Genomic DNA, 27,977 nt, shown 5'->3' with positions numbered 1-27,977 from the left:
ATTTCGCCAAAATATTTCCAGTAATTTTGGAGTTTATTGCTTACAAACTTACGAACAGAAATACAAATAATTTCTTTTATAATATAAGAATGGATTCATTTAATTTTTTCTTTATTACATATATCAAATAATTACATATTTGATTAAAACATGTCGATCTTAAACTACGAAGGGTTTGTCTGACCGCAGTGAAATCTTCTTACAATCTAACAAGTTTATTTTGTTACACTAAAAAAACGAAATTACATATGTGTTTGTGTAATAAATACTGGGCAAATTCTTTCCTTTCACTATGAAACCGAGATAAACAATAGCATGTAATAATGTATTTATGTACAATTGATATATTGTTAGTTTACGTCATTTGTTTTATTGACTCGGTCGATCGAAATTGAAAACAATCGGGATTTAAAAACAACACCAAATGCTGGTCTACTGATTCACCAAATCGTACGGCGACTTACAGTACAGTATGCCTCGCTTTATCACGCGTACCTGTGTGCTATTTATTTGTATAGTTATAGTAGTTTTAAAAGTAAATGGACGTAGACTAGAGACATGAGTACAGACAGTTTAGAAGACGTGGGCACGTGTTGTCTACCCTGCTTAGGTATCAACTATCTTATGGAATCACATAACAGTTAATGGTCTGGAGAAGAATTTGTTGAAATTATTTTACAGCCTAAATGGCTTGATCTGATGTTTTTATAGCATTAAGATCACTAGATATTTTAATGGTTTTCCTAATTAATTTGGATTGTTTGATTTGTTTCATGTGCTGTTCACGTCCGACATCAAAATATTTAGCGGTAAGTTCTCATAAGATTAATTTATTAACTAAACCGTTGTTACCACACATTAAAAGAGCTTGCCATGATTTTGATAAAATATGTATGTCAAACTAGCGATGGTACCAAACATTAATTTTAGGCCATCAGGACCGTTCGTCCATTGAGCACGTATCAGTCGTGTGCGTTGTTAGAATTACGAGTAGGAATTCGCGACCGCTATGCCCTGGGTGACTACGACAGTAGGACCCAACAAACACCGTGACACCGATATCAAAGTCCCTATGGTCTGCTTTGCATTAGCAAGTCGACGACACTTGCACATCGTCACCGATTGCAGTCGCTAACGTTTGCTCGACGCGCAATTATCATTATTTTAGTTTGCTAAATATGTAATTGTTTCACCGGCCGTTCCGTCATTTGAAAAAAAATGTGATTGTTTCTTACTAAAAAAAATTGTTGAATTACTTAATCACATAAGGTTTTTATTCATTTTTAAATAATACAGCTACAAATTTAAATTTTGTTTAGGTACCTATGCGCTTTTATCGTGGTAGGACGTGTGGAATTTATATATAAGTACGTCTGTGACTAAGTATGATCAATTTTCCTTATTTTCTAAAAAATATATCACAAGTTCCTTTTTGCCTGTACATAGTATATTCTATTTAATTGTTTATCAGTGTTTGCGTTTTGATAGTCCTCTTTATGGTCTTCGTAATCGGTTGATTCATCCGGGCGGTGGTGTTCGAGTTCTCCGGATGTGATTTGTCGACTAAAAACTTATTTTAGCATTGGTCAGTAAAACGAATGTAAAACCAACGATTCCCGTGTTATCATTGAATGCCTAGTTAAAATTTGTAAGGACGTACTTAGTTTAACGGTACAGTGAATTGTATAATTAGATTCGAGTGTGCATTTTTTAATTATATCAATCACCCAATACAATACTACGATATGGCGTCAATATCGGAATCTCCATTAAGCAGAGCAAGGAATAGACCTGTTTTATCTCGATACAGGGAGAATCTTGGCAATACAAACCAGGTAAGCGAATAACATTTTAATGATCTAATTAATGATAAAACTTATGATCAGGTCATGTTTTGATCTCCAGTGCTAGACCATCTTCCCTTACCAGTTGGCCTACTGGTATTTGTAGTATCACAACATGTGTGACCCCAGTGACAGTAAAAGCATTTTGAACCAGAGCATTCGTTTGCGAGAAGTTTTCAATGTGACCTTGTGCTTACGATATTATGGATACGAGCTGTGTGGATTTTGTGACAGCTGAATAGGCTACTATTCAGCTGTCACAAAATCCACACAGCTATTCTTTTTAGTAACTACTCTATTTTTCTTCGTGATCTAGGCTCGCTATATTTTGCCTCGTCCTTGCTTTGTGGTTTTTGCACTAAGAGTGTTTTTTTTAATTAGAGACCAATCCAATTTTAAAGACATTAAAGACTTTTCATTTGAAGTATGAATATATATACCATAACAAACAAGCTTAAACTAGGTATCTGTGGTCTGGTCATTCGTATTATTGTGCGATTGTATGTAAAGCTAGTCGTTGTACTTGCTATTGTACAATTTATTGTCATGCGAATTTATTGTTTTATGAAATGCGGTTCTGCCGTTTTATTATAACCTTAGATTTTTAGTTTGTAGGAATATTAGAAATAGGAATATGTAGGGATATGCGCAGTCTTCGGCGGTAGCAACTAAACAAAATATATTTTTGCCTCTATTGCTATAGTTATATTGACTTTGTTTATAATTAATATTAAAATTCGTGGGATGCAAATAATGTAGGAGGACGTTGATGAGAACCATTTGTCTTAAAGGTATATTGCAATGATGTGTTATATTCATTGAAGTTCATTTTACGCAACAAAGGAACAAAAGAAGATCCTATCATTCAAAGTTGTGGAATGATCGGTGATGTTGCAATAGCCGTAAATATACGTAGGTATGCGTTTTCTTGAAATCTTGTTCTTGAAATCAATTTTGTGTATGATCAGTTCTTGATTTTGAGAACAGAAATTCTTTAAGATAATAACGTTGAAATAAGGCCTTCTGCCCATTATAAAATTTTAAAATGTATTAGTATTAGTTTCTTGCTATCATAGTTCCAGTTAATATACTTCCGGTCCAGTCCAGTTGGGCTACGTCGAAGTGTGAGCTACAATCGTTTTCGCTTTGTGTTTTAGAGGGTTTGTTTTAGAAACATTACTGGCTGGCACCTGGCACACACGTGCCTGTTTGCCTAAACGGCACGTTCCGTTCTAAACAATCAGCTATTCGTTGATAAATCACGTTAATAGTCTCTTTTAAGGTTGCATAGCCAAATGCCAAAAACTTTTATTAAAATTGGTCCGTTTGGGTAATCTGTGGTCGGTAGGTAACTTTGACAGTCATTTTATTCTGAGACTGAATACTTATAGCGTTAAAATTTGGAAGGTATATTCAATGTAAGTGCTACTTTAAAATTGTGCAATATGATTTTAAAAGTAAACAGGAACCTATTTTTCAAGCACACATTACATGTACGTACGATACTTTTTGTGTCTTTCATGGGTATTGTTGGGTAGGTCTTTCATGTTATGGAGGTTACTAAACCTCTCACATAATGCCGATAAGAGACGAAATAATGGCGAAAGAATGTGTTATACAAATACATTTATTACCATTTTGTTTGTGATGAACTAATCGACGATATATGTATGTCATTTTCCTTGACGTAAATAGACTGCTTGTATACTCCGTTAGTCCTTGAAACCTAACTAACCTAGTTTAGACATTAGCCATAATGTAATTTGTAGTTTCATCGTGGCTAATGACTAAACATATTATTTACTTATTAGAAACGTCTTTATCTTATCCGTTAACGTAGTGATATCGTTATCCTAGTCCCAATGGCAGCTGCACTTAGTTATCTTTTAAAAGAATAATTGTATTGTGAAATGGATCACAAATTGTTCGTTTTGTTTTTTTTTCTTACCATGACTCGGCTCATGCTAAAGTCGCCGTGTGGATGGCATCAAGCTATGCAACATAAATTACTTAATGAAGCCTGTCTATTGCTCACTCGGCTCCAGCATCATACATGTTTCTAATTAAGCATACATCAATGCAGTTCGATAACTGCACTGTTGTCATTGCAAATAATTTGTAATATTTTTTTATATAAGGATTGTTCATGGCATATTTGTTCGTTAGTGAGGTTTGTCGTCACAAATCAAAGTAAAGGTTTTGTTCCTAGAATGTACACTGCATTTTAAGCACGGTATAAGTAAATGTAATATTATTTTCTTTATTTTACGTAAGTAGAAACCCAAATATTAATGTTAACGTTATTGGAGTAACACGCTTATTTCTAAACTTAGCTTTTATTACAATGCAATAGGCTGTTGTTCATACTATTTCAGCTTTCCGAACGTGGGTTGGGTGTGGTTCGTTAAAAACGTTATATAGGTGGGATTAAAACTTGTATCTGTTTATGTGTTTTTTTATTCCATTGGAGCTCTAGCCCTGAAGTTTTAACTGACACTTAACACGAATTATTTATTTATGAATAGGAATGAAAACGTTGATATTTTATCTATTCTGGACTCTTAAGACCTAGCATATATATTCTATACTAGCGGACCCGACAGACTTCGTTCTGTCAAAAAAAGATTTGTAATGACAGTTTTTTGTTCCCATCTATTAGACCTACATTGCTTAGACAACAGTGAACTTTATATATTAGCAATAAAGCTCAAATTGACTGTACGTATTAGTTAGAAAAAGTTTGTATGGGATAAAGAAAAGGACTGTTTTTAAGGTTTTTCAGGCAATTATTTGGTATTTTTTCGCCGTAAAAACCATCCTTGAGCTTCGACGAATATAAAAAAAAAATTGGCCAAATTGGTCCAGGCGTTCTTGAGTTATGCGCTTACCAACACATTTAGCGATTCATTTTTATATATAAGAAGATGTACCAGCATACATATTCTATGTGAGCTAATTTGGTGCACTAATGCCATCTAACGGAAACTACTGCACCTACATATACATAGTTCTGAGTATTACGTGTATGCAGTATACAGTATGCCCCGCTGCTTTGTATCGAAAGTAGATCATTATACAAACCATGCTTAAATAATAAACTTGATTTTGATAGGTAGTTATAGATGGCGCTTTTATATCTTTAACTCTACACTAGGATGAAAGGAAAGGTACCTGAGTGCTCAGTACTGTAGACTACAAGCAATGGTTTTATATTGCAAATGATATTTCCTACTTTAAAAGTTTCGCGTTTCATTATACTTACACGAAAAACTTACGTGCATATAAACATCCGTTTTATTTACCTTACCCACTAAGCTGTCTTATTTTATATTAAATTTCATTGTCATAAACAAAAGCTGATATATTGACAGGATTAATTTTGATCAGTCGAAGCTTTCATTGTTACTTTCAGTTTTAGATTTTGTGTTGGAGTTGGAGGTAATGGATGCACACAACACGATGCACTTGGGTCCAAGGGTTGCAGAGGCGGCTATAGCATTGGGGTGCGAGCGCGCTTGCGCGGTAGGAGTTACCCGGTCGATCACTGGTCAGGAGACAAGACCACATGGAATGCCATGAGCACGTGCTTTCTGTACTGTGTCAGAAATTCTATGCTTGCTCAACTATGTTCCTGTCGATTAAACTCCTTTTGAAACAGGATGCACATTAGTCGTGATTACTTCACTTGTCTGTTATATTTTTTGTCCTATAACCATTGCAATTCTACACGCACGTCATGAATTCGTAAAGTACTCGTATTTATACTGTATCTATTCCTTTATAGTACTTCCGGTAATAGTCCGACCGATTTAATCAACGTCTTAAGGTCAGGTCGATGAACCTATCGTCACTTCCTTCAGCAATTGAAAAGCATTGATTTCGCTCCTCATTTAGTGGTGATGGTGACAAACGATTTAATGCCACGGTTTAAACATTGTAAAATTAGTGCACTGCCGTATCTAAACATAACGTAATACCTTATTTTGTGTTTAATTTCGCAAAGCATTTATACAGAACAAAAGATGAATATAATCTTTTTCAGTGATCACAAATGGTTTTTATTGTGTTTTAATCTAACTTAAAAGTAGGTAAGTAAGTATAAATCATTAAAACACATTATTTGTATCAATTATTGGCATTGAAATAATAATTATAACAAGAAAAATACTTTTTTTTTAACTTTGACCTTGACAGAGAATACAACAGCATTGTATTTTCAACCCTCCAGTAAGGTATTTCTGTGACAATAATCCTGAAATCCATTGGGGTTGTCAGTGTTAAGTTGCGGCGCCGGCATTGAGTGCGGGGTGCCGAGGGACTCCGCCCGCACGCCTCCATAGCTCCGCTCGAGCTGTCAAACTGCCTCAGACGGTCACCCGGCTTGAACGCTCTTACTTTGATCGCTCGCACGCGATCCATCGTAGTGCGCAATCAGTGATTTAGTGTATATTGTTTTATATTTCGCATGACGGAAACAAGAATAAGGAGATGAACGGCAGCACGACGACGGTGAATGGAAGCGCCGTCAACGGTAACAATGGAGCGCTCAATGGAATTGGTGCAGCTCCACGAACGGCCACACTTGGGACTCCAAGTAGTTATGCCTACACATCCACCGGCTCCCTGCTAGGCAGAGGAGCTGCTGCTAGACCTGTACCACCGCCGACCCTTCCTAAGTATAGTGGATCTTTTAGTGCAGGCAGCACAACAACAGGCTTGCGAGAACGCGACAGAGATGGCACAGGAGGTTCTCACCGCCTGGCTAGCCTCGAAAGACTTGCTTTGCGGCAGCGTATTATTGAACAGAATGCGAATAATCAGGTGGCAAGTCTGACAGCGCTCAACAACACGGCAGCAAGCAACGGCGGGCCCACCTCTGCCACCGTCACCCTTACCGACACGGCTACGGTGAGTCCCCTTGCGGCACATCTTGTGCACCCTCGGCCCGTTCCCCTAATCGCAGTTAGTTCACCCCGAAATAGGGAGATAGCCTTATTTTAGCATGGCTAACCCCTTGTTCAATGGACTTGAGTTTTTTGTTCTTGAGGTGGTTTGTATAGAATTTCATTGGGAATACTTTCAAGTGCACCGCATATTTATTTTTTTAGTAGACGTGTTATTGCGGCTACTGTGCACTTTTTTTAATTAATCAATATTTACATAATGGTTTGATAATTTAGTAGTGACGTCATGCAATCTGTTGCTTTGTTTACATCCAGATGCATCGATTGATTACTTACTAACCGTGTACTGGTCAAGTGTTGTGTTACATTATGTAAGATAGAATTGCAGTTGTCTTGTCCATCTTGTTAATGTTAATTTAGTATTATTTTGAGACGAAACATAGGCATTTGCATCTGCATCTGTTATTGTAACCAATAATACAAATTTTCATGGAATTTTAATGATAATCTCTTTAAAACTCCCAAGAAAAATATTAAGTTTATGAAGCAATGAAACAAAAGATTTTTTATTTAATTATTATTTTAGCCTAGGGTTTTAAAGTGCTTCTTTGGTTTGTTTAAAGTTAGTTTAGGCGATAAGTAAGACTGGTGGCTGTGTCTACCCCGCAATCGTCGTGACTATATGTATGAATGTTTAGGTGATTCTTTTCTCTGATCATCAGATTTTATTAACTCTTTATTAGTACGGCTAAGGGATAGGCTTATGAACTGGGGATTTAGGTGATGGCCTAGCAACCTGTCACTATTTGAATATCAATTGTATCATTAAGCCCAACAGCCTTTCAGCTTTTTCGGAACTGATGGTTCTGTTTACCCCGCAAAGGATATACGCGTGATTATGTATGTATTAATGCGGTTATTTTATAATCTCAACAATTGTCTGTGAAGATTTGTGTTGTAACGAACAAAGGGGCGGCTAGTGTAGTATTTTCGGCTATCCGTGTTAATTTTTGGTTTTTTTTTCTCAAACTCTGCTAAGCAAGGATATGTCAGGCATCTTACCATATTCCCACGCAGTTCCTCATGCGATAGGACTGGTTCTGCTGGGTGGGGTAAGCGGGTGAGTGACCCCATGCCTATAGGGTTAAAAATAACTTCATGCAGCCGCGGCCATTCTGCTCGCATATGTCGAATTCACTAAACAGACTTTATCTGTTTCACGGTCGCGCCATGTATGACCTGATGATTCTCGAAATCACAGTCAGATGATGCTTTATAGTTTTACTCATTGTGACAGGAGATTTGTATCAGTAAATAATTTAGACGACGTTTTTATGAAAGTTGATCTTGATTTATATAGATATGTCCTGTAATTATGTTGTTATACCTTATGCGGTAGACAGAACCACGTTCAGCTGAATGGCTCAGTGGTGGATTTGAAATTGAAAGCGACAGGTTGCCAGCCTATAGCGTAAAAGAAGAATGCCAAGATTAAAATCCTTTGGATCGTCTTCAAATCTCCGCGGGTAGAGAAGCTGGCACACACTGCTTGTATTTATGTTCACGTGTCAACAAGTTCTTTGGTTAAATTCATATAATATTTAATTAATCGCACATATCATAATCAAGTAAATTACTTATTCAGTTATGATATAAACACTACCAATCTATTGAAGCTAACAGGTCTGGACAAAGACTGCAATGGAGCACAGGATCTCTCCAAGGTTTATGTGCGGCCTGTTGGTGTTCTATTTCAAATATTTTTTAAAAGTTAATTTATACGCTGCCAATTCACTATTTCAATCTCAATTCCATCTTAAGCCATATCAATCAGTATTGAAAAGACTAAAATACCACGTTCAGTACGTGGTATTTTAGTCTTTTCAATACTGAAGGCTCTGTCTACCACGCAAAGGATATAGACGTGACTATATGTATGTATGTATGTATACACGCAGTCTTTATATTTGATAAAAAAAAGAATGAAAGTATTTATCCAAAAATAAGTTGATCCCGACCATGCAATTATCTCATTATTAAGATCTTATAAAGACTTTGTCTTGTTCGAAAATAATGTTTATAAAGCGCTAAAGGAATCGTTTATTCCATCATCTAGAGACGGTTATTGAAGGATTCTTTATCTCCATTATGCTTACAAACGTCGCATTCTGGGAATTTCCTTTATCAACTCTGTGTTATCTTGCTGGGTTCGTTAAACGTTATTTGTTTGGATCGAATACGACCGATGATTCTGGTCTAAAATATTAATCAATATTGTTCATAAAATACGAAACTCTTATCGCCCAGGATTTAAATGGAAAGTTAATTCACCGAGAGTTGCTGGTATGTCAGTATAAAAACATTTTGCCTGAAGTTTTTCATATTGGATCAAAAGCGGTTGGGGCACGTTCTCCGGTTGTTTTGTAAGGTTCGGTGCACAAAAGGCTAACTGGAATCGAATGGTATCCAATTTCCGTCCTTGCGCTTTTATTATAAGATCAATATTGCTGTATGATGATTGTTTAGTTTACGTTTATTTGGAACAGTCGACCCTTGCTTTGTGTGTCTGGTGTGCATAAGTGTGACGGCCTGGATCCTTTTGCGTCTGTAGATGGAGTATAGCCATAATTAACTCTACCCGTACCTGCTGACTTACAGAGGCATATAAATGGTGTTTTATTTTCCTTAATTATATTTTCTTTAGTTATATTTTCTTAACATTTATTTTTTTTTAATAAAAAATTATAGCATTTCATGTATATATATATAAGAATTGACAATAACAATATTTCTAGAATTCGCCGTCGCATGCATCGCAAATAAGTAATCGCATCGCATGTAATACGTATCCTTCTAGTATTGTAAATAAATGCGGAAGTGTGTAAGAATATGTGTGTGTGTGCGTATGTTTGTAAGTTACTCTATCACCCAAAAACTGCTGAACAGATTTTCATGAAACTCGCAATAATAATAGATATAAGAATAACATTATAAGTTAAAATTTATAAAGATTAAAGGCGGACGAAGTCGCGGGCTACAGCTACATATATAATAATAGCCAATTATTTTAAATTCAAGCTTTTTATTTAAATCCTTATATAATGGTTAATAATTTCACGTTATTTCGAAATATAAATATAGAAGCCCTTTAAAATAAATGTACATCCTGTATGTTAGGCCTTGGGCATGACGCCCCTCGTCGCGTCCGCCACAGCCGGCTGCCGGTACCGCCGGTAACTTAACCTCAAACTTACACAGACGTGAATGGTGTTTCATATTACAGAACTATATTAGTATAAAACTATCGTTCGAAGGATTGATCAGTTGTCTTGGAGTTGTTCTTATTGAAAGTGATACAGTGATTATTTGTTCTGTATTTTGTGTATCTGAAGCAATAAGAATAATTTTTATACATCATACAAGATCCATCACCAAGATCTTACGAGTACGCGGAATGCATGTGAATAGTAGGGTTCTGTTATTCTCTGGGATCTAAATGTATGTGTTAAAAATGTAAAGTAGTGAATGTTAAATTTAGTGTTACTTTTTAAACATTGTGCAGGGAATTACAATCTTTTCAAAATGGCTAATCGAGGCTTAACTAACGGAGCTGTGCACCAGACAAAGTTAGCCAGGTGCACAAGTAACGTTAGCGACAGTGTTAGTGATAAAAATAAAGTTGGATGGACGAGCCCTCGCGATATCTGGAGAAACTTGTCACTTCGTAGGAAAGCTGAGGTATATTTTTATTCTAAGTATTATAAATATAGTGTCCAAAGTTCCAAAACTTCTTGTTGATATTTAAACCTTTGTCATTATAACGGTTGACATCATTGGGTCATCGTTCATGATAATGCTTATAAAAATATTGTTATATAAGAAGGGTCTCCTGTCTTCCAAGTTTTGTTGTTTTCCAGATGCTTTATGAATATGTAGTTCAGATAGAGATCATATAAAATTATCCTTGTCTTTATCCTCGACGGTGACCGGGTCGTTGACTGGTACCTAGTCTATAGTGTTCTATGTAAGTGGCGCCTTTGCCTGTTGCGCTATCTGTGCTATATAATATGTCCTGTCTTGTGAATATTCCTGCTTGCACGTAATTATCTTCTTTAATGATATATTTATCTCAGCAACTTGTCGCGTCTTGGTCCCTTCCAATCGTGTTTATTATTTTAGTCAGTTAATAAGAAGATAATCGGTGAAATTAAAATAGGGTTGAATAAGGTACCTAACATAACTGTCTAAATTTATAGCAACTTGAGAAATCTTGTTTGTATCGTAATTTTTAACATTATTTTTCACTTGTTCATATGATGACAATTATATAGTTATAATTAAGTTGTTGTGTTGATCGGTTAACAACTTCCTCGTTTCAAAGTTGTTCAAAACATATTTGTATGGTGAATTGCTTCATCCGAAATAAATTAGGCCATCAACATATCTTAAAATTTAGTGAATGAAGTCAGTATTGCAATTATCGCTTATTTATAAACTTATAACTTGATAAATTCGTATATTTTGGCAAAACTATTCTATTGATTATTAAACAGAAAATTATGTTAACAGAAGATCATGGCTTTATTTATTGTATGCACGACCTGGAAGTTCGCAGTGTTAATTTAAGTGACAATTAGTTTAACCTCAATTAAATATTCATGGCCATAGTTGGTTCATAAAATATATTGTTTGGTTCTAACTGCGTGCGTCCTAGATAAAGCGTCCTAGATAAATCATCTTAATAAATTCATTCCTTCATTCATATAAGCACCACACGGAAGAATCATGATGTGGCGACGTCTCTACGGCACAAGTAGCAACAACCAATAACGCGACGCTATCAGTCCAAAAAAACCGTAAAATCTAAATTGCACAAGCAAAGATTTCACGGATTGGATCATAATACAACCTCCGACACAACATCGTCAGAGCCGCGGTTCCCCAGGCATAACACCTAGCCTGGCGGAAGACTTCCCTTTGGCTGGCAGTCGAGCCGAATCATCGCTCCCGCTACAATAAATAGTATTTAATCAGCAGTAATAATCTAGACAACTTATGTGATATACAATAAATTTATGAAAATACGTAAGTAGTGCTGCATGACTTATATCCCATCGTAAATTACCAAGGATGCATGAATAATGCAGTATGTGGCTGCAAATGCTCTTTGTGCTCCGAAGAACCATGCTCAACTACTTAATTAAGTCAAACCAGGTAGAAATAAGTTTTTCTATTAACCATTTTAACGAAATAATATAAGGTTGTTGATTTCGTTTTGATTGTGGAATCGGGTTGCCTTAACTATGTATATATTTTGCATATATTAATTTTGGTTATAATTTTACAATAGCTCATTTGTGTCCTTGCTCTTATATGTATATATTTCTAGAAATACTTCAATTTATCTGTACCTCTGAAACAAATGCCGTATTGTTTTCTCGCAACCTGCGATTTTTGCTCAATACTCACTCGAGTTGAGAGTAATAAGCAGCGCGAATGCTCTACTTTAACTATCTCCAATCCACGCTACAACATAATACGTCGTCACATGAGGCTTGGTCGTATTACTCGTATACTAATAGTAAAAAGGCATCAAAATACTTCATGTCGTGCATGATGTATTGGCGGATATATTATTACAAGTAGGTGAGTATATCGGCTAATAACTAAATTTTGGCAACACATTACATAATGATTAAAATGTATTTTGATATTGTTATGATAGTCAATCTCAGATGATTTAACTAGTCTTTGTACGAGTAATATTGACTTTAATACTATTACTTGAAACGTAATGATAGGGATCAGTTAGGGACACAACTACGCAATTACAATCTTTAGATGAGGGCTTGAGGAGTAGCTGTGCAGTGAGCTCATTTAATTTGCCTGGACTCCGGTTTTGCCTACGCCTTTGAACACTACGCCCACGTTTAGTTACTCGTCTTGTGTATGAAACAAACGTAATTTTGGTACTTCATCCATAGATTCGTAACGATAGTGGAACTTCATAGTATTATTGTCCAAAAGTAATATCTAGTTGACATAGAACTATATATTTTACGAGGTGTTTTTGAATTTTAAAAGACGGGTATATTATAAGAGAAACGTTGTTTAAGTATTTAAATACTCAAAAGGTATAATAGAACAAATAACATTTTTTCGTTTTAGGACAGATTCGCTTTAAGACAGAAAAACTTTAGGACAAATTCGCTGTACTACGAATTAGCTCTACGGGAGAAGTACATTTATTTCGAGGATTAAAATATGAAAAAGAATAACTTTTTATAATTAGAAATTAAGTTTGTTCTACCAAATTTAAGGTATAGGTAATAGGTATAGCTTACTAGAAATTAAAGTTGATAGGAACAAGGCGTGTCCAGTTATGAGAAAACATTGCAGTGACTTACGCAGAGAAAGTAGAATTAAGTGAATTATTGTTGACCCGAATTAAGTATCGCTTAAAGCCGGTGGATACTATGAAATTGCAGCAATTAAACTTGTTTCAGTACGTTTCGTAAAGATAGCTGCCAGGCAAGACTGTAATTTAATAGTGCGTTTCGGTAAAACCATGTCAAACGACGTGTTCGACGATGATGACCTTCCAAATTCTTTCAAGATATCCAGCCAAATGGTAGGCTTTACTGCAGGCAAATAAGTGTTATGGTATCATAGTCCAATTAAGTAGCATTCTTCTTTTAAAACATCCCCTCATTCCGCGTAAACATTGCAATGCAACTGTGCGAAAAGCATTATAGAAAAGTTAATAACCAAATATTTTTTTAACGCTTATTTCGATATAACTTTTGTTATTCGTGGTTTTTTTTTCTTTATAAAATTGGGCATTATTTAGTGATAAAAAAATTAAAACGCTGTGAAAAAATATGTGAATGGTGCTTTTGTAAAAATCTTATTGGAGACCAGCTTTGTTATTATTTTATTGTATTCATTACTCATTATTTTAATAAGAGAAGTAGGGAAATAAGTGAGTCACAGTAGGAATTTTTACGACGGCCGCTTGACTCCGTCTTCTGGCGGAGCCGCCGCCTCCGCCGCTGCTGTCGTCGGCATACGATTGCAATATTTATACTGTTCATACTCGCGTTATATTTTTTACACCATCTCAAATAAATGTCGATTTAGTTTGTCAAGTTATATACGAGTATCTTTAAGAAAATAATCTTTCACAGCAGCAAATAGTGTACCTAATGTCGTAATTTTTTAAGATAAGATATAATATGTAAGAAGATAATGTAGGGAGCCATACACTGGTTAGTCATTGCATTGAAAACGATGATAATAGTCAAGAATGACGACGCCTTGTGCAAACAATTACAATTAATGTTAAATATTGTCGGCTTGGAACTTGGATGAAACATACGTTGTATGAGTGTTGCGGGCAAAAAGGATTTGCGTGTAATTTTCCTTATGCAGATTAAAAAAGTGCCAGTGTATTAGATGGAGCATTCAATATTGGTGTTACAATAGTGACATGATTACGAACATGTTCAGCTCCTTAAGAAAAACGTTTAGTTTACGAAAAAGAAAAGATAAGACTGAAGAAATTAAAGAAAATAACATACTTTATGTGTCTTATAATTACGATGTAAGTATATTTAACATAAGTACTTAAACATACGTACCGTACTACAAACATTTTTCCAAATGAAGGTATTATTTGTCAAGGTTGTTTATACATGCTTTCATTGAAAACAAACAAATACCTTTTCGATCGACGTTGAATCGATTTGATTATTAACGTACTATGTCCGTGCTCTGGTAAACATTAGCCGGATGGTTGTGGCCACAATACAAATCAGTTAGCGATCGGGTCTTACCATCCACAGGCCCATATTTTCTTTCTTATTACAAGTCAAATTTATTTTTGACATCTGATTAACATGAGTGTTTAGTGATTTGTTTAGTTTTATAAAACAGTGAGTTTTATGAAAATATTGAAGACAAATACAATATCAAGAAACTTATGAAATGATTTTGAAGTGCACTCTCTTGCAATGCCGACATGCAGTTTTTGTCTGATGAGACGTATTTCCTTGTTGCAAATGCTCAGTGAATGCAACTGCCAGCTCAATGAAAAGTCTCTGAACTCTTTGGCTTGGGTGATTGTCAAAAAAGAAATGGTTAGTAAACTTTACATATTAACACCTGGACAATACCTGGATCAGATAACTTATCTTCTGTTTACTATCAATCTGTAGTGATTTTCTTTTCAATTTAGTGACATTTATTTGTCTTGAATTTTCGAATAAGGTCAAGCAAGATTGACTCAAGTATTTTTTCCAAATTTACAACTAAGTGCAGTTTTAATGAATACGGGGAGATTACGACTGAACACTTTCAACGGAGTTGAAGCAAAACTGGAATCCATTGTTGAAATGGTTTCGTGGATATAATTAGAATTGACCGCTGTCGTATATACGGTCGTTAAACTGCACAAAACTGCACATACATGTTAGCACTGAACCCGATTTAGATTAGATGAAAAATATGCATGAATACTCGTACATTCGCAAACACATTTAAGAAAAACTGATCTGCGATTATTCCACGTGCAAAAAATAAGAAGTTTACCTAATGGTTTGCCTAGCTATTTGAGTTTTCCACAGATGGACAGCTTGTACACAGAAAGAGTAAATATTTTCCAAAATATCCTCTAGAATGAAGTTGTATCTCTAGTAATAGTATCACAATTAATGAATACAGAAGTATTACATATGCATGACAAATGTATCCATTGTGTTTACCGTCTACGCAGCCGATGGCTTTTAAATCGTCGTTGAATTTTGTTTCAATTGTCTTTATAGGCTGTTTGACATTTGAATAGGCTCGAGAAATGTCGACAGGATATATTTATCACGGCAATCGTCGATACTTGTGCCTATCACCCACTTAAGAATAGGGCACTGCACCGGGAAGATTACTTGAGGATCTGGTGCCTATGGCGCAATATTAGTACCAATCAATCGTAGTAACGCACATATTCTTAATGCATACATGAATTTTATCGTTGTTCAGTGCAATTACTCGATGGACAAGTTCCGCGTGACTCACCGCTTTCATTCTTCGCAACTTCTCACCTACATAATTACTCGTACCGAGTGCATCGGCTTCGGCAGGTATTCGTAAAACAATCACCGCTGTAAAATTTGAATTTACTCTGTGTAACGGTAATACGTTATGATTTGTAAATAATTGTTTAGGTAGGTACATCATTACCAATAAGTGAAACCACTTTGTCATTACGATTTCACATTGCTTAACGATGGCTTTTATTGACTTAAGCTAATACACAATGGAGCAGTGGCACAAGTTAAACTAATAAGGATGTCGAACCATCAATGCTTTCATGTTTTCATAACAATCAAACACGTTTGCTATTTTATTTACAAATAAAGTTACTTGGCTTTTTTATTGTCATTAAATAGGTTTGAACTTAAGTGATTGTCAACCTGAAAAGTAGTTGGGTGAATAACCGGAGTAATAATATCGGTGTAATGTAATCGTATTGAGACTAAATAGTAGAGCACGCACACTATTCACTCGCTATACTGTGTATTGAGTAGCAGACGAGAAACGTTACCTTGGGTATTGGTGAGTCATCTCGCTGCGAAGCCGGCTAGACTGAGTAATATATCAAGGGAACATAAACGGTTAAACGACTTTTTGAATTGAGAAGCTAGTGGAGATTGATTTTGCAAGAATGTGTTTTTTTAATTACTTTACACTTGTCAATTTGATTCATACATACATAAAATCACGCCTCTTTCCCGGAGGGGTAGGCAGAGACTAAATTTTTCCACTTGCCACGATCTCTTGATCAATTAGATTCATTAAGCACATAATATGTCGTTGTTCAATGCAATTGCAAATGTATTGTAAGTCGACCTTTATGTATAATGCGTTTTCTCCCAATTCAAATATAGGTAGTATATGTTTTAATATTTTCTTTTTTACATGATTTCGTGATGTTGCATAAACTGGTTGATTATTATATGTATATCTGTGTGAGTTTATAGCGGATGATTAACGGCTTTACGGTCTCTTAAAACTACCAATCTCAAACCTGTTATAAAATTTAACAATGATTCTTGACAAGTTGCTCAGTTTTGGTTGCTAAAATGTGTAATTTTCATTGGTTCCAGTTACAAAGTAAACGAGAGCTGTTCTTCAAGTCTGATTCCGTGAGTGGTGGTACGGGCCCGCCGCCTGGGGCCCCGCCTGCCCCACCTATCGCGCCCTCGGCTCTCAAGGATGCGCTGGCGAAGCGTTCCGCGACCCTCCCCGACCCTCACGAGAACCACCACGAGGCCAACGGCACTACACCTGCGGCTAAGCTCAGCAACAGTGTGTCGGTGGACTCGAATTCCAAGCCACCCAACACGGCGCCTCCGCCGACACCGGCGCCGCCCGTGCCGTCTTCAGCGCCACCTGCGGCACCAGCTCCTCTTAGGAGTACAGAGAATATTATGAAGGTATGGATGGTTTGAAGAATGTTTTAAATAAGCGCCTCAAGGCCCAGAAATGTATTATTCTAAAAAAAAAACACAGTAAATTTCTCACAGATTATAAATTTACAGACCTAGTATTAAGTTCTACTTATAATTTGAAAACTTGCCTACTATGTTAAAAGTTTCCATGCACATTTCTGATTCCTATAGCGTTTAAGTGGTAGCGAACTTCTATATTTGTGAATGTATTCTATCACACGTACTAGAATGGAGAGGCTTTCATATTATCGTAACAATAACAAAGGCAATTATCTCATAACACTAACGAGTTCCTAACAATGGCTCACTTGTTGATATCACTGCGCGATCTTACGAAAACAATGCCTAATTTTTTGTATCCATTGTACAAAGCATTAATTTCATTATTTCAGAAACCAGATCACCCACCAGTTGCGCCAAAACCAGAATTACCTAAGTTAGAAAAACCAAAAACCAAAGAACTAGATGGATATGTCGGATTTGCGAATTTACCAAACCAGGTGTACAGGAAAGCTGTTAAAAAAGGATTCGAATTCACATTAATGGTAGTAGGTGAGTACTACAAATTGTAATATATAATTACCAACCCTTAGTTGGTCTGAATATAAATACTAAGGGTAGGTGGCCTTAGTTGGTTATAGAACCTACACTTTGTTGGCAAATAAATGAATATGAATAAGTTCATCCAGAAGTTCAGACTTTTTAAGACTATCCGTAACATGAAATAGACATGATTTTGTTCTCTCTTATTCAAACTATTAAAAATCATTTATCTGGCCTGTTGTTATTTCACTAATAACATTATTGATTTATTTATTATTAATTTCATAATCAATTTTAAATTTAAATAAAAATTGGGCCGTGTGGTTTTCGGCACCAATATAAAAAAGAATAGCACCACTCCATCTCTTTCCCATGGATGTCGTAAAAGGCGACTAAGGAATAGGCTTATAAACTTTGGAGTCTTCTTTTAGGCGATGGGCTAGCCACCGTTAAGCCTAACAACTAAACGTGGCCTGTCAGTCTTTCAAGACTGCTGGCTGGCTCTGTCAACCCCGAAAGGAATATAGACGTGATTATATAAATGAAATAAAAATAATACTTATCCTCACTAAAATGTGTACTTTCACATTTCAGGTGAAACGGGGCTAGGAAAGTCAACGTTAATAAACTCCTTGTTCCTAACGGACGTGTACGACAGGGAAAAGCAACCCGGTCCCTCGCTGCGGGTGAAAAAGACTGTGGGGGTGGAAACCAGTGTGGTGTTACTCAAGGAAAATGGCGTCAACCTCACTCTGACCATCGTAGATACGCCCGGCTTTGGAGATGCGGTCGACAACAGCAATTGGTATGAGTCTATCTTTTGTTATTAAAATCTGTTAATGTTTCATAATGGGGAACTGTTAAAATTTAAAATGAAAAATCAAGCCTTATTTCCAGTAATTAAAAATATGTTGAGGATGGGACAAATTAGCCCAGGTTGACATAGAGACACTATTGCCAGAGAAACCGCAACCATTCTCACGATTATCATTGTTTCACTACATGATATTTCCTCGCATTTTTACGTGTGTGTGTGAATTATGGATCGTTGCCTCAAAGTGTATGATATCCCAAAACAAGTAATTAGGCCTGTCTGGAGCTGATGCATTTTAATTGAGCAGTTAAAGTTTCAATGTCATTTGATTTTATAAATATATGTATCAGTTATATATACTGAAACATGTAATCAAGCCACGTCCGACGTAATCGGAACAGTTGTGACATGTGAGTGATTCATTATAGGTTAACGCAAAACCTCGAACCAAGTCATTGAATGACTGTGTTTCTTTTTACGTAACGACAAAAAATAATTGTAAAAACCAAACCAGATAGGCAAAATGACATTCAAATTTATCTTACTTTAAATATTTCAGCTGGCAACCAATAATTGACTTTGTCGAATCGAAATATGAAGAGTTCCTAAATGCAGAGTCCCGAGTTACTCGCAAGGCGGCGCCCCCTGACACCAGGGTACATTGCTGCTTGTACTTCATTGCGCCCAGCGGACACGGCTTGAAACCCCTCGATGTAGAGTTCATGCAACGACTCGGCGATAAAGTCAACATCATACCGGTCATCGCCAAGGCTGATACCATGACGCCCGAAGAGTGCAAAGATTTCAAGGAACAGGTAATTTGTTTCCGACAAAGTAAAGTAAAAAGAAATCGTTTTAGCCGTGAATCCGTGTTATTAGAGCACTCGTCAACTTTCTATTAGACTGTCTATGATACTATGACTATGTCTGCATTATTTCAATGATATCTATTGTGTCACACGGTTGAGTGATTTTTATAGAAATCGTGTTGCTTGTTCACATTCACATTAAAAATCTCTTGTTTTACAAATTTTTATTTAATTTCGATGGAATCATTTACGTGACTACATAAATTTCGATCTTACAAGTATTACATCCCTGCATTGCTGCCCTGCGAATATCTTCGTTAGAAATTAACGAGCCCAACCAATCCGTCGTTATTCCAGATAATGAAAGAGATCGCGCAGCACAAAATAAAGATTTACGACTTTCCCGAGAGCACCGGCGAGGAGGGCGAGGTGGGCGAGGTGACGCGGGCCATCCGCTCGCGGGTGCCGTTCGCGGTGGTCGGCGCCAACACGGTCATAGAGCAGGATGGCAAGAGGATTCGCGGGCGAAAGTATCCCTGGGGCATCGCTGAGGGTAAGTGTCTCCTGTCTGGCGTCAGTCCCGGTTACATTCTAACCTCTCTGGACAGGTGGCCCGGTGTGTGCCCTTTGACAATGTTTCTGATCTGATATATCCCAACTAATATTATAAAATAAAGAAGTTTATTTGGTTGTTGCCTTTTCACGTGTGAACCAATTTTCTTGGAATTTTGTTGCACTAGTTGTTAGCGCATGTGTAATTTCACACGCTTCCTACGGTATCCATGCAAAAATACTGTCTTCTTAGGTATGTATATAGAAATCGGGCCAATTCTCTTTTTTATTTTACTTTACTCCGGATTCGGTTCAATTTGTGTTATTATTTGCAAACTTTCTTCTTTCTCCTCACATAATTTTGCAGAACTTTTCTGAAAAGGGTTTCGCGTCGTCGTCGTTTTTTTAACACGAAGTGATACCTGTCTGCCTCATTTATTTGTTTGTTTTTAATGTATGTTCTCGTGTTATAAGTTGCCCTAGCTAGCAAAAATATTTATTTGCATTGTTCTAAACCAGTGGAGAACCTGGAGCACTGCGACTTCCTGGCTCTTCGCAACATGGTGATCAGGACGCATCTCCAGGATCTGAAGGACGTGACCAGCTCGGTGCACTACGAGAACTACCGCTGCCGCAAGCTGGCCGGCCTCTCGCACGACGGGAAGCCCCACAGGATCAACTCCAACAAGTATGTCGCCTGCCCGCTTTTATTTCTAACTCTAGCTAAATTCAAACCCAGCGTAGTCCTATATCTTAACCACATTCATGGTCCGTTACTCGGAAATACGTCAAACCGAGTATAGTCTTTTTCTTAGGTACTGTAAAGATTTGCTTTTCCTTCTCATGGCTATTAATTAATTTGAAATTATATTGTTCTACAAGAGACGAATTATGATACCTTAATTACTGTACCTAAAGTAATGGACTATATATAATTATTCTAGGGTTTATAGTCTGCCTTCTGTGTCTTCTTTTCGAATAACGTATTTTTGCGATTTAATATTTCTGGTCGGGGATTTAGATTTCTCGGGCGTATTCTTGTTTTCTTATTATTGAGAATAATCTAATGAATTTTATGTTCTAATACTCGAATACTACCGTATTACACCATTCTAAACTGAGGTATTGCAAAATATTCATGATACTGTCATTAGAAATAAACAGTCTTAACACATCAATCGTGACTTTTGACAATTTGAAAGGTGCAATCTAGCCTCGCTTATTAATTCTTGTGCGACAGTCCTTATTCATATTTATTTAATATCATATTTAATATCTTCATTTTTATACTACTCGGTAAAAAGGTTGAAAAGTTTATAATAGGCATGGGTAGACAAACCAACCTAAGTAGACAGGGTTGGTGTTCAAAATAATTTACTAATATTATTGATATTCAATCAATTGTTCTGTATGGTACTGCTGTCACCGCACTTAAGGTGGCCAGACTTTTACATTCCATTGAAATGTGAGTCACATAGAAAAGTATACCACCATCGCAGGTATGTATCGATGTGGTTTACATTCCTATGTGGGCCATTGTATTTAATATGATATTGATATTGAGAACTAAACATATGTTTCTAACAAGTTAAACTGTATTGATTTTTTAAGTAATTTCATTGCTGCATGTCTGGTCGCCTTTTAATTCTTCGTCTGTGTTAACTGTCGCATTGTGCTACAGACCTTTTTTTTTTTAATTTTTAGGCTAGTAATATTTGATAGTTGCAAACAACATTCTTTGATTGTTATCTGAATGTTATGCGCTTGGGCATGCAGAAATGGAATATTTGTAATAATATCATTATAATTTTCTTCTCGTGGATTATTTTTAAATTGCAACGAAGAAATTAATATCATTTTAAAGAGGATTGTATGATAATATCACTATAGAGGGCCAGTTATAGGCAGGACTTGGATGTGCAATTTGTGACAAATGGAGGTCTTGCAAAGAATTTAAAAATATATCCATGAATATCATCATTTATCATAATAACTTCGCTTTATCAGTGGCATTAATAACAGTTGTTGACGTCATTTCATTTGTCATTCAAGCGGTTAAGGCAATTTGCGTGCGTCGCACGTCACTGCACTGTGTGATCGAACCACGTTTCAATTGCGTTAAGTATTTCATTGTATGTCAAAACGTTTAATTCTGTGTGTTTTTCGTCACGCTACTATAGTGTAACATATTCGTACATGTCCGTAGAATATTCATTAGATTAAACAACTTTTTTTTCCTCATTAACTCGAATTATTTTACGAAACACATAAATTGTGTAACATTAACATTTACACATTTTTTTTTAACATTATAACTAACATAAAATTGTTAATTATTTTTTTTAAGTCGAAGTCATCAGTTAGTTAATAAAATATAAATGATCTTCATACGAAGAGAATTCGTTTTTTTAAATCAGTTTAATAAACAGATGAAAACTTTAGTTAGTAATGCCACTGTCGAGTCTTACGTTGGGCAAGCACCGCGTTAACCCAATTGTTGGTGTTCAGTTTGTGCCCGCAAGGACTGATGAACAGTTTCATGACCGTGTGGTAAGTGCAGCGCACGACATCTTATACCATGTAGATCCATGTAGACTAGACACTATTCATTGTGGTGGTTCAATTTACGCTTTATTTCATTAAACACGCTAATATTTTTTTCAAGGAATAAAGTTTTCATGATCCCTCACATGGATATAGATCTAAATAGATAACGCCATTTAACCCAAGTCTATGTAAACCAAGCATAGTCATTATTCTTATGTTTACTATAAATCATCAGACCACTTTATTTCTTATTTCTATCAAGGTGTTGGTGCTATGCAGAAGTTAATTTACTGGCGGTATCTATTTGGGTCTATGTCTCTTCTTCTATACTTAGTTTATTGGACTTTTTTATATATAGCACACAAAGGCATATGGATTTGTGTTCCAACATTTAGTCCAACAGCCCTAATGACGTAACAACATATTCTTTGTTGTATTATAACGCCGTTACTTTTAATAGTCCTCCTATTATTTCAAAGTTTATCATTCTTCAAATCTTTTCCAAATATGCCACTTAGTATCGAAACACGCTAAATAAAAAATAAAGCTTTTTAATAACCAAACGGCAATGAATTGTATATATTAAATTTCGCTCTGTCATTAATACTATTAGAAATATACCTATTATGAAAATTTATTGGCGTGTTTCGTTATGTTAGTCACATTATTCTTTTATTCTTACAAAACCCTATTTTGGCGCATTATGCATGATAGCATGATCAGAAATAATTGCGAACACTGTAAAGTTTTCTACTTATGTAATTCACCAAAATTCGTAGTAAATTCAAAAGTATTTCATATGATTTGTTTTTTTTTTAATTTTGCATTGTTTTTCCTTTTAATGTTTTGTGTTTTCTGGCATACCATATGTTTTTTTAGCAATGAGTAGTATAATCAAATATCTCTGCTTTCTTAATCGAAATCGCGTCATAATTCCATATAATAAACTTTAACTTAAAGATTAATTTAGTATTTCGTCGTTATTACAAACAATCAGCTAAATTCCCTGAGAGAATTTTCCTCTTTATTTTTAACTTAGTCTTTTCAACAGGCATGTTTTATAATATAATGTGGTCTTGTTCTCAGGAATCCTTTGGCACAAATGGAGGAAGAAAAGAGAGAGCACGATCTTAAAATGAAAAAAATGGAGAGCGAAATGGAACAGGTTTGTTTATCTTTCGTAAATAAGTTCGAATTGTTTGTCTATTAGTCTTGGAAGCTAGAACACCTGATGAGGAACCCTTATCATAAGGAATAAATAGACCTGTGTTTAATATACCAGGTAAATATAAATAAACAAAACAATAAATCTCATAAACAATAATAATCTTAAAGTATTTTAGTAGTGTATTTAGTTTATCCATTATTTTAATGCTGACATTTTTCATATGTATTTATTACGTATGGAAAACTTCTCGTTGCTTTTCTTTTAAATTTTCCACTTATGGGTCTGTTGGAAGAAATTTCATTTGAAATAAGCTGTATTATGTTTCTTTCTTTGTTTGCCTTAAATTATGTTGTTGTGTACATAAATTGTTGAATAAATAAATAATAATAATAACAATCAAAAATAAATTCCAGTTGACATTCAGACAAGTAACAATTATAAATTTTTTCAAATGTAACAAAAATGACAATGTTAATTTTTTAGGTGTTCGAGATGAAAGTTCGCGAGAAGCGAGCGAAGCTGAAAGAATCCGAAGCGGAGTTGGCTCGGCGGCACGAGGCCACGCGGCGCGCGCTCGAGGCGCAGGCGCGCGAGCTGGAGGAGCGCCAGCGCGCGCTGCAGGCCGAGCGTGCGGCCTGGGAGCGCGACACCGGCCTGTCGCTGGACGAGCTGCGGCGCCGCTCGCTCGAGGCCAACAGCAAGGAGTGAGTTTTTAATTTTGCCAGTTTCGACATTCAGTGACTCCTCGTTATAAAATATACCATCTTAAAATGGTCGAGCAGTAGCTGTGGATGCTTACTTGTTTCGCTTCAACCACATTTCGGGTACGCTTGGATTGACCTTTCGACAGAAGGTTTTCGATATGATCAAGGAATTGTGAGTTAACGTGCACAAGCAATTCACTTGGCGTAAAAGACAAGCAAAAAACACAGCTGCTATGGTGGTAATTGCGAAGAATATTGTAAAAATCAAGGGAAATGAGAATATTAAGAATATACTTTTAGGCGACTGTCTACCAACCTGTCACTATATGAATCTCAATTACATTATTCAGCCAGCTGGACGTAATTGTAATGTCTTCTTCCTAAAGACTCGGAAGGCGACATAACAACAATGATTCATTTCTTTCGAGAAGATAATTATATTCTATGAGCGATAAGGATTAGTCTAATATCCCATAGAAAGTATTCTCTGATACATGAATTTAAACCAAAATTTTACGTCATTTTTTACTTGTCCCTGGAATTGTTATTGTTGTAACTAGTAGTTACAAAGATATTTATTCAGTTCCCCTTGTTTTAACTATTGTTTATGTTTATTTTCAGAGCGGTGGACGGCAAGGACAAAAAGGATAAGAAAAAGAAAGGTTTGTTCTAAACAGTCGCCCTTCGGCCAAGAGCCGGCCGTGACTAACGGGCGCCACTGCCGCCGCACCAGTAGATTACTTTCTAGTGCATATTCTAATCAAAATCTATTCGCGTTCTCATAATGCGGCCAATGCGTTGATCAGAATTATTCACTACGTACATAAGTACCTGTGTTACTTTGACATAAATTTCGGAATGCAATATATTTAAAAATCGAGTGATTTTGCTGTTTATGATAAGATATACAGATTAAAATATCACTGCGATAAGAAGTCATGAGATATCTCAATAAATTTTTAAAACTACATACTTTTCTAAATTTCTAAGAACATTGGGTTTTTAATTTGTTTGTTTAACCTATAGGCTTAACAACAGGCTGTAACATTAACGAGATTTCCTTGATTATTATAATTGTTAATTGACAAACCTATTTCTTAGGTATAGTGCCATTATCAGTGTTGTGACGTGTTGCTACAGTCACGTACACTTTATGTGAAAACCACCCAAAACATTGTTTTTGTACATTTAGTACGTAAATTTGGCTGATGTGTGCTCATACCACTTTTCTCCAAAAATTTAAATAAACTTCTGCTAATTTCTGTCTTATTTACTATTAGCATTCTGTTGTAAATATGATAACATACCTATTATAAATTTTGCAATTTACTATGTATTCGCTTATGTAGAAATTGGCTTAGTGTGAAAAATATTTTCACGTAAATTGTATTTATTGGTTTTTTTATCAAGTTAAATTGTGTTGTCAATTTAATTCAAAACAAATCAATGTAATTTTCAGATTGGTCTTTTAAGAGTGTGTCATCTGGAGTAGTATTGTAATTTGGACCAAAGTCTGAGCACAACGCACCAATTTAGTTAAGGAGGGTTTAGCTCTATTGTTATTAATGGAACAACGATTTTAAAGACTACAGAAAGAAATAACACTGTATTTGTCATTTTAAGGACTTTACTCAACATTGATTATAATCAAGAGCTGAGATTACTTTTTACGTATTTATTTATAAGATTTTTATTTCGCAATTTAACATTTTTTACGATAAGTGAGGCCTAATTTTATACACTTGTGTTTCCATAGCCTTTTTGTATAATATTTTATATGATTTATTTATTTGAAGGGTTTGAGATTTTTGCTTAATACTGAAGACTTGTAGCACAAACATTTATACAGCTTATGAATATACATTTACGTCCACAAAGATGCCAAATAGCTTGTAACAGTGGTCTGCTTTAATCGGCGCTAAATGTTCTAAAACTTCGTACTTTAAAGTACGATACAAGAAGGTGGGATCTGAAATTAATCCTGGCTCAACTACTATACACTGTGAGATAAAACATAACAACTTACAACTTTACTGATAAATATAGCAATAGAAAAATATTGTTGAACTAAGTCGTTATATTTATAAGTAGAGAATGCGTATTGTAGTTACTTGAATAACTTTAAGTAAATACACCATTCTAAATTTTAATGTAAAATTAGATGATTACATATTTTTTACTTCTTTTTATTACAAAACATAAGATTTTGGCTTTGAATTTGGCATTTGAATTTAAGAGTGGCGTTAATGATGTAATTTGGCGGTCGTACGGATCGTTTTGCGATTTTGGTATAAATAATTCATTAATTTGATTTTAAATTAATTAAAAGGCATCATTTACATCTACTAGACAAATTAATCTGATATAAGCATAGTCTAGAGTTTATCCAGTACGACTTGCCTTAAACATTGATATATTATGCTTAGTATACTGCTCATAGTTCAGTTGTGACATAGAATCTAGCCCTAGCTAGTTAGCGTTCTTTGAAATTAAATAAGGATTGGAATGGAGATGGCTCACTCACAAAATTGCTATGCGCCCCATAAAAACATTACTTTGAAAATTTTTCAAACCGATTTTATATCGACTATGAAGTTTTATCACAATTTTTTTATATACATCTTCCACATATTATGATAGATTACTTCTTTGTTAATATTGTTTTTGCTTATATTATATAACAGATGATATAATATCGAGTTACTCAACTATGAAGTTATTATTGACACATGCATAATCTTTATTTAATCGACATATCGTGGTTAAATTATATTATTTCCTACATTACAGTATTGACTTCCGCATTAAAGTAAGGAGTAGATTTTAAGATTATGCTTAATTTTATATTTGTGTAGGGTTGCGGCCCACTTTACCATACTGATTTTTGATTAGTCACAATGGATGTGTGAAGTTTGTTGGGTGAGCAGTGAAGGCAGACGATGTAATATATTGTACCTTTGAATAAAATATAAATAAATACGTAATATATAGGAAGAATTTAGTTTTATTTATGATGCATCTTATTTATAAGGCGATTACAACAACATTGAAAGGGTTATAAACAATCAAACAACTGGGACATTTTGGTATGATTTCTTTTATTTGGTGATGTATTTGATCACGTACACAGTGTTATACATTCGTCGGCCACATCAAAATACAATTCATAAATCCACGAACAACCTCAAAATATTCTGTTATATAAACAACATTACTACATCTAGGTATTAATATAACCTTTGGCAGCACTATGGAAAATATATTTCTACTTATTTAATGAAAATGCAACTTCAAATATATTTTAACAATCACAACAGTTTTTCGACATTACAATATTTTTTCTATATACACATAAAGTAATATTAAATCGGTTTAAAACATTCGACGATATGCGATTAACTAAGATTTTCGACTGAGTTAGCACTCTATATCAAAATTAATTTTATTTACATTACCTATTTTATCGGGGTTTTACTCCTTCAGGGTTTACAATTAATGTATAAATTACTTTAAGAGAACAATAAAAATATAATTATTATAAATATAGGTACTCCGCATCTCTAATAATAGCGCGTTTGTATTAGGCT

At 35.2% G+C, this 27,977-nt stretch overlaps 1 protein-coding gene across 4 annotated transcripts; it reads left to right on the top strand.

Annotated features, from left to right (window-relative positions):
- Positions 1 to 1,304: 1,304 nt before the first annotated feature.
- Positions 1,305 to 27,387, top strand: LOC106135510 (septin-7). Of its 4 annotated transcripts, none has more exons than XM_013335839.2 (10): positions 1,305 to 1,835; positions 16,909 to 17,238; positions 17,646 to 17,805; positions 18,391 to 18,601; positions 19,170 to 19,425; positions 19,777 to 19,972; positions 20,491 to 20,659; positions 23,605 to 23,683; positions 24,170 to 24,390; positions 25,012 to 27,387. In XM_013335839.2, exons 1-10 carry the CDS (start codon positions 1,746 to 1,748, stop codon positions 25,061 to 25,063), a joined length of 1,764 nt encoding a protein of 587 aa, XP_013191293.2. In that variant the 5' UTR covers positions 1,305 to 1,745; the 3' UTR covers positions 25,064 to 27,387. The 4 variants fall into 4 exon arrangements, with proteins under 4 accessions (XP_013191293.2, XP_013191290.2, XP_013191291.2 ...); XM_013335836.2 differs by lacking the exon at positions 1,305 to 1,835 and adding an exon at positions 6,204 to 6,752; XM_013335837.2 differs by lacking the exon at positions 1,305 to 1,835 and adding an exon at positions 10,316 to 10,486.
- The last annotated feature ends 590 nt before the right edge of the window (positions 27,388 to 27,977 follow it).

The sequence above is a fragment of the Amyelois transitella genome, chromosome 3 (assembly GCF_032362555.1).
Source record: "Amyelois transitella isolate CPQ chromosome 3, ilAmyTran1.1, whole genome shotgun sequence".
In the NCBI taxonomy this organism is placed as follows: Eukaryota; Metazoa; Arthropoda; class Insecta; order Lepidoptera; family Pyralidae; genus Amyelois; species Amyelois transitella.
The sequence above is the reverse complement of the archived record's forward strand: the minus strand, read 5'-3'. Positions and strand labels throughout refer to the sequence as shown.

Coding starts and splice junctions, on each gene's coding strand:
- LOC106135510 (XM_013335836.2), top strand. CDS start 6,333: ATGAACGGCAGCACGACGACGGTGAATGGAAGCGCCGTCAACGGTAAC. Junction 19,973..20,490: donor TCCCTGGGGCATCGCTGAGG/GTAAGTGTCTCC, acceptor GTTCTAAACCAG/TGGAGAACCTGGAGCACTGC. Junction 24,391..25,011: donor CTCGAGGCCAACAGCAAGGA/GTGAGTTTTTAA, acceptor GTTTATTTTCAG/AGCGGTGGACGGCAAGGACA.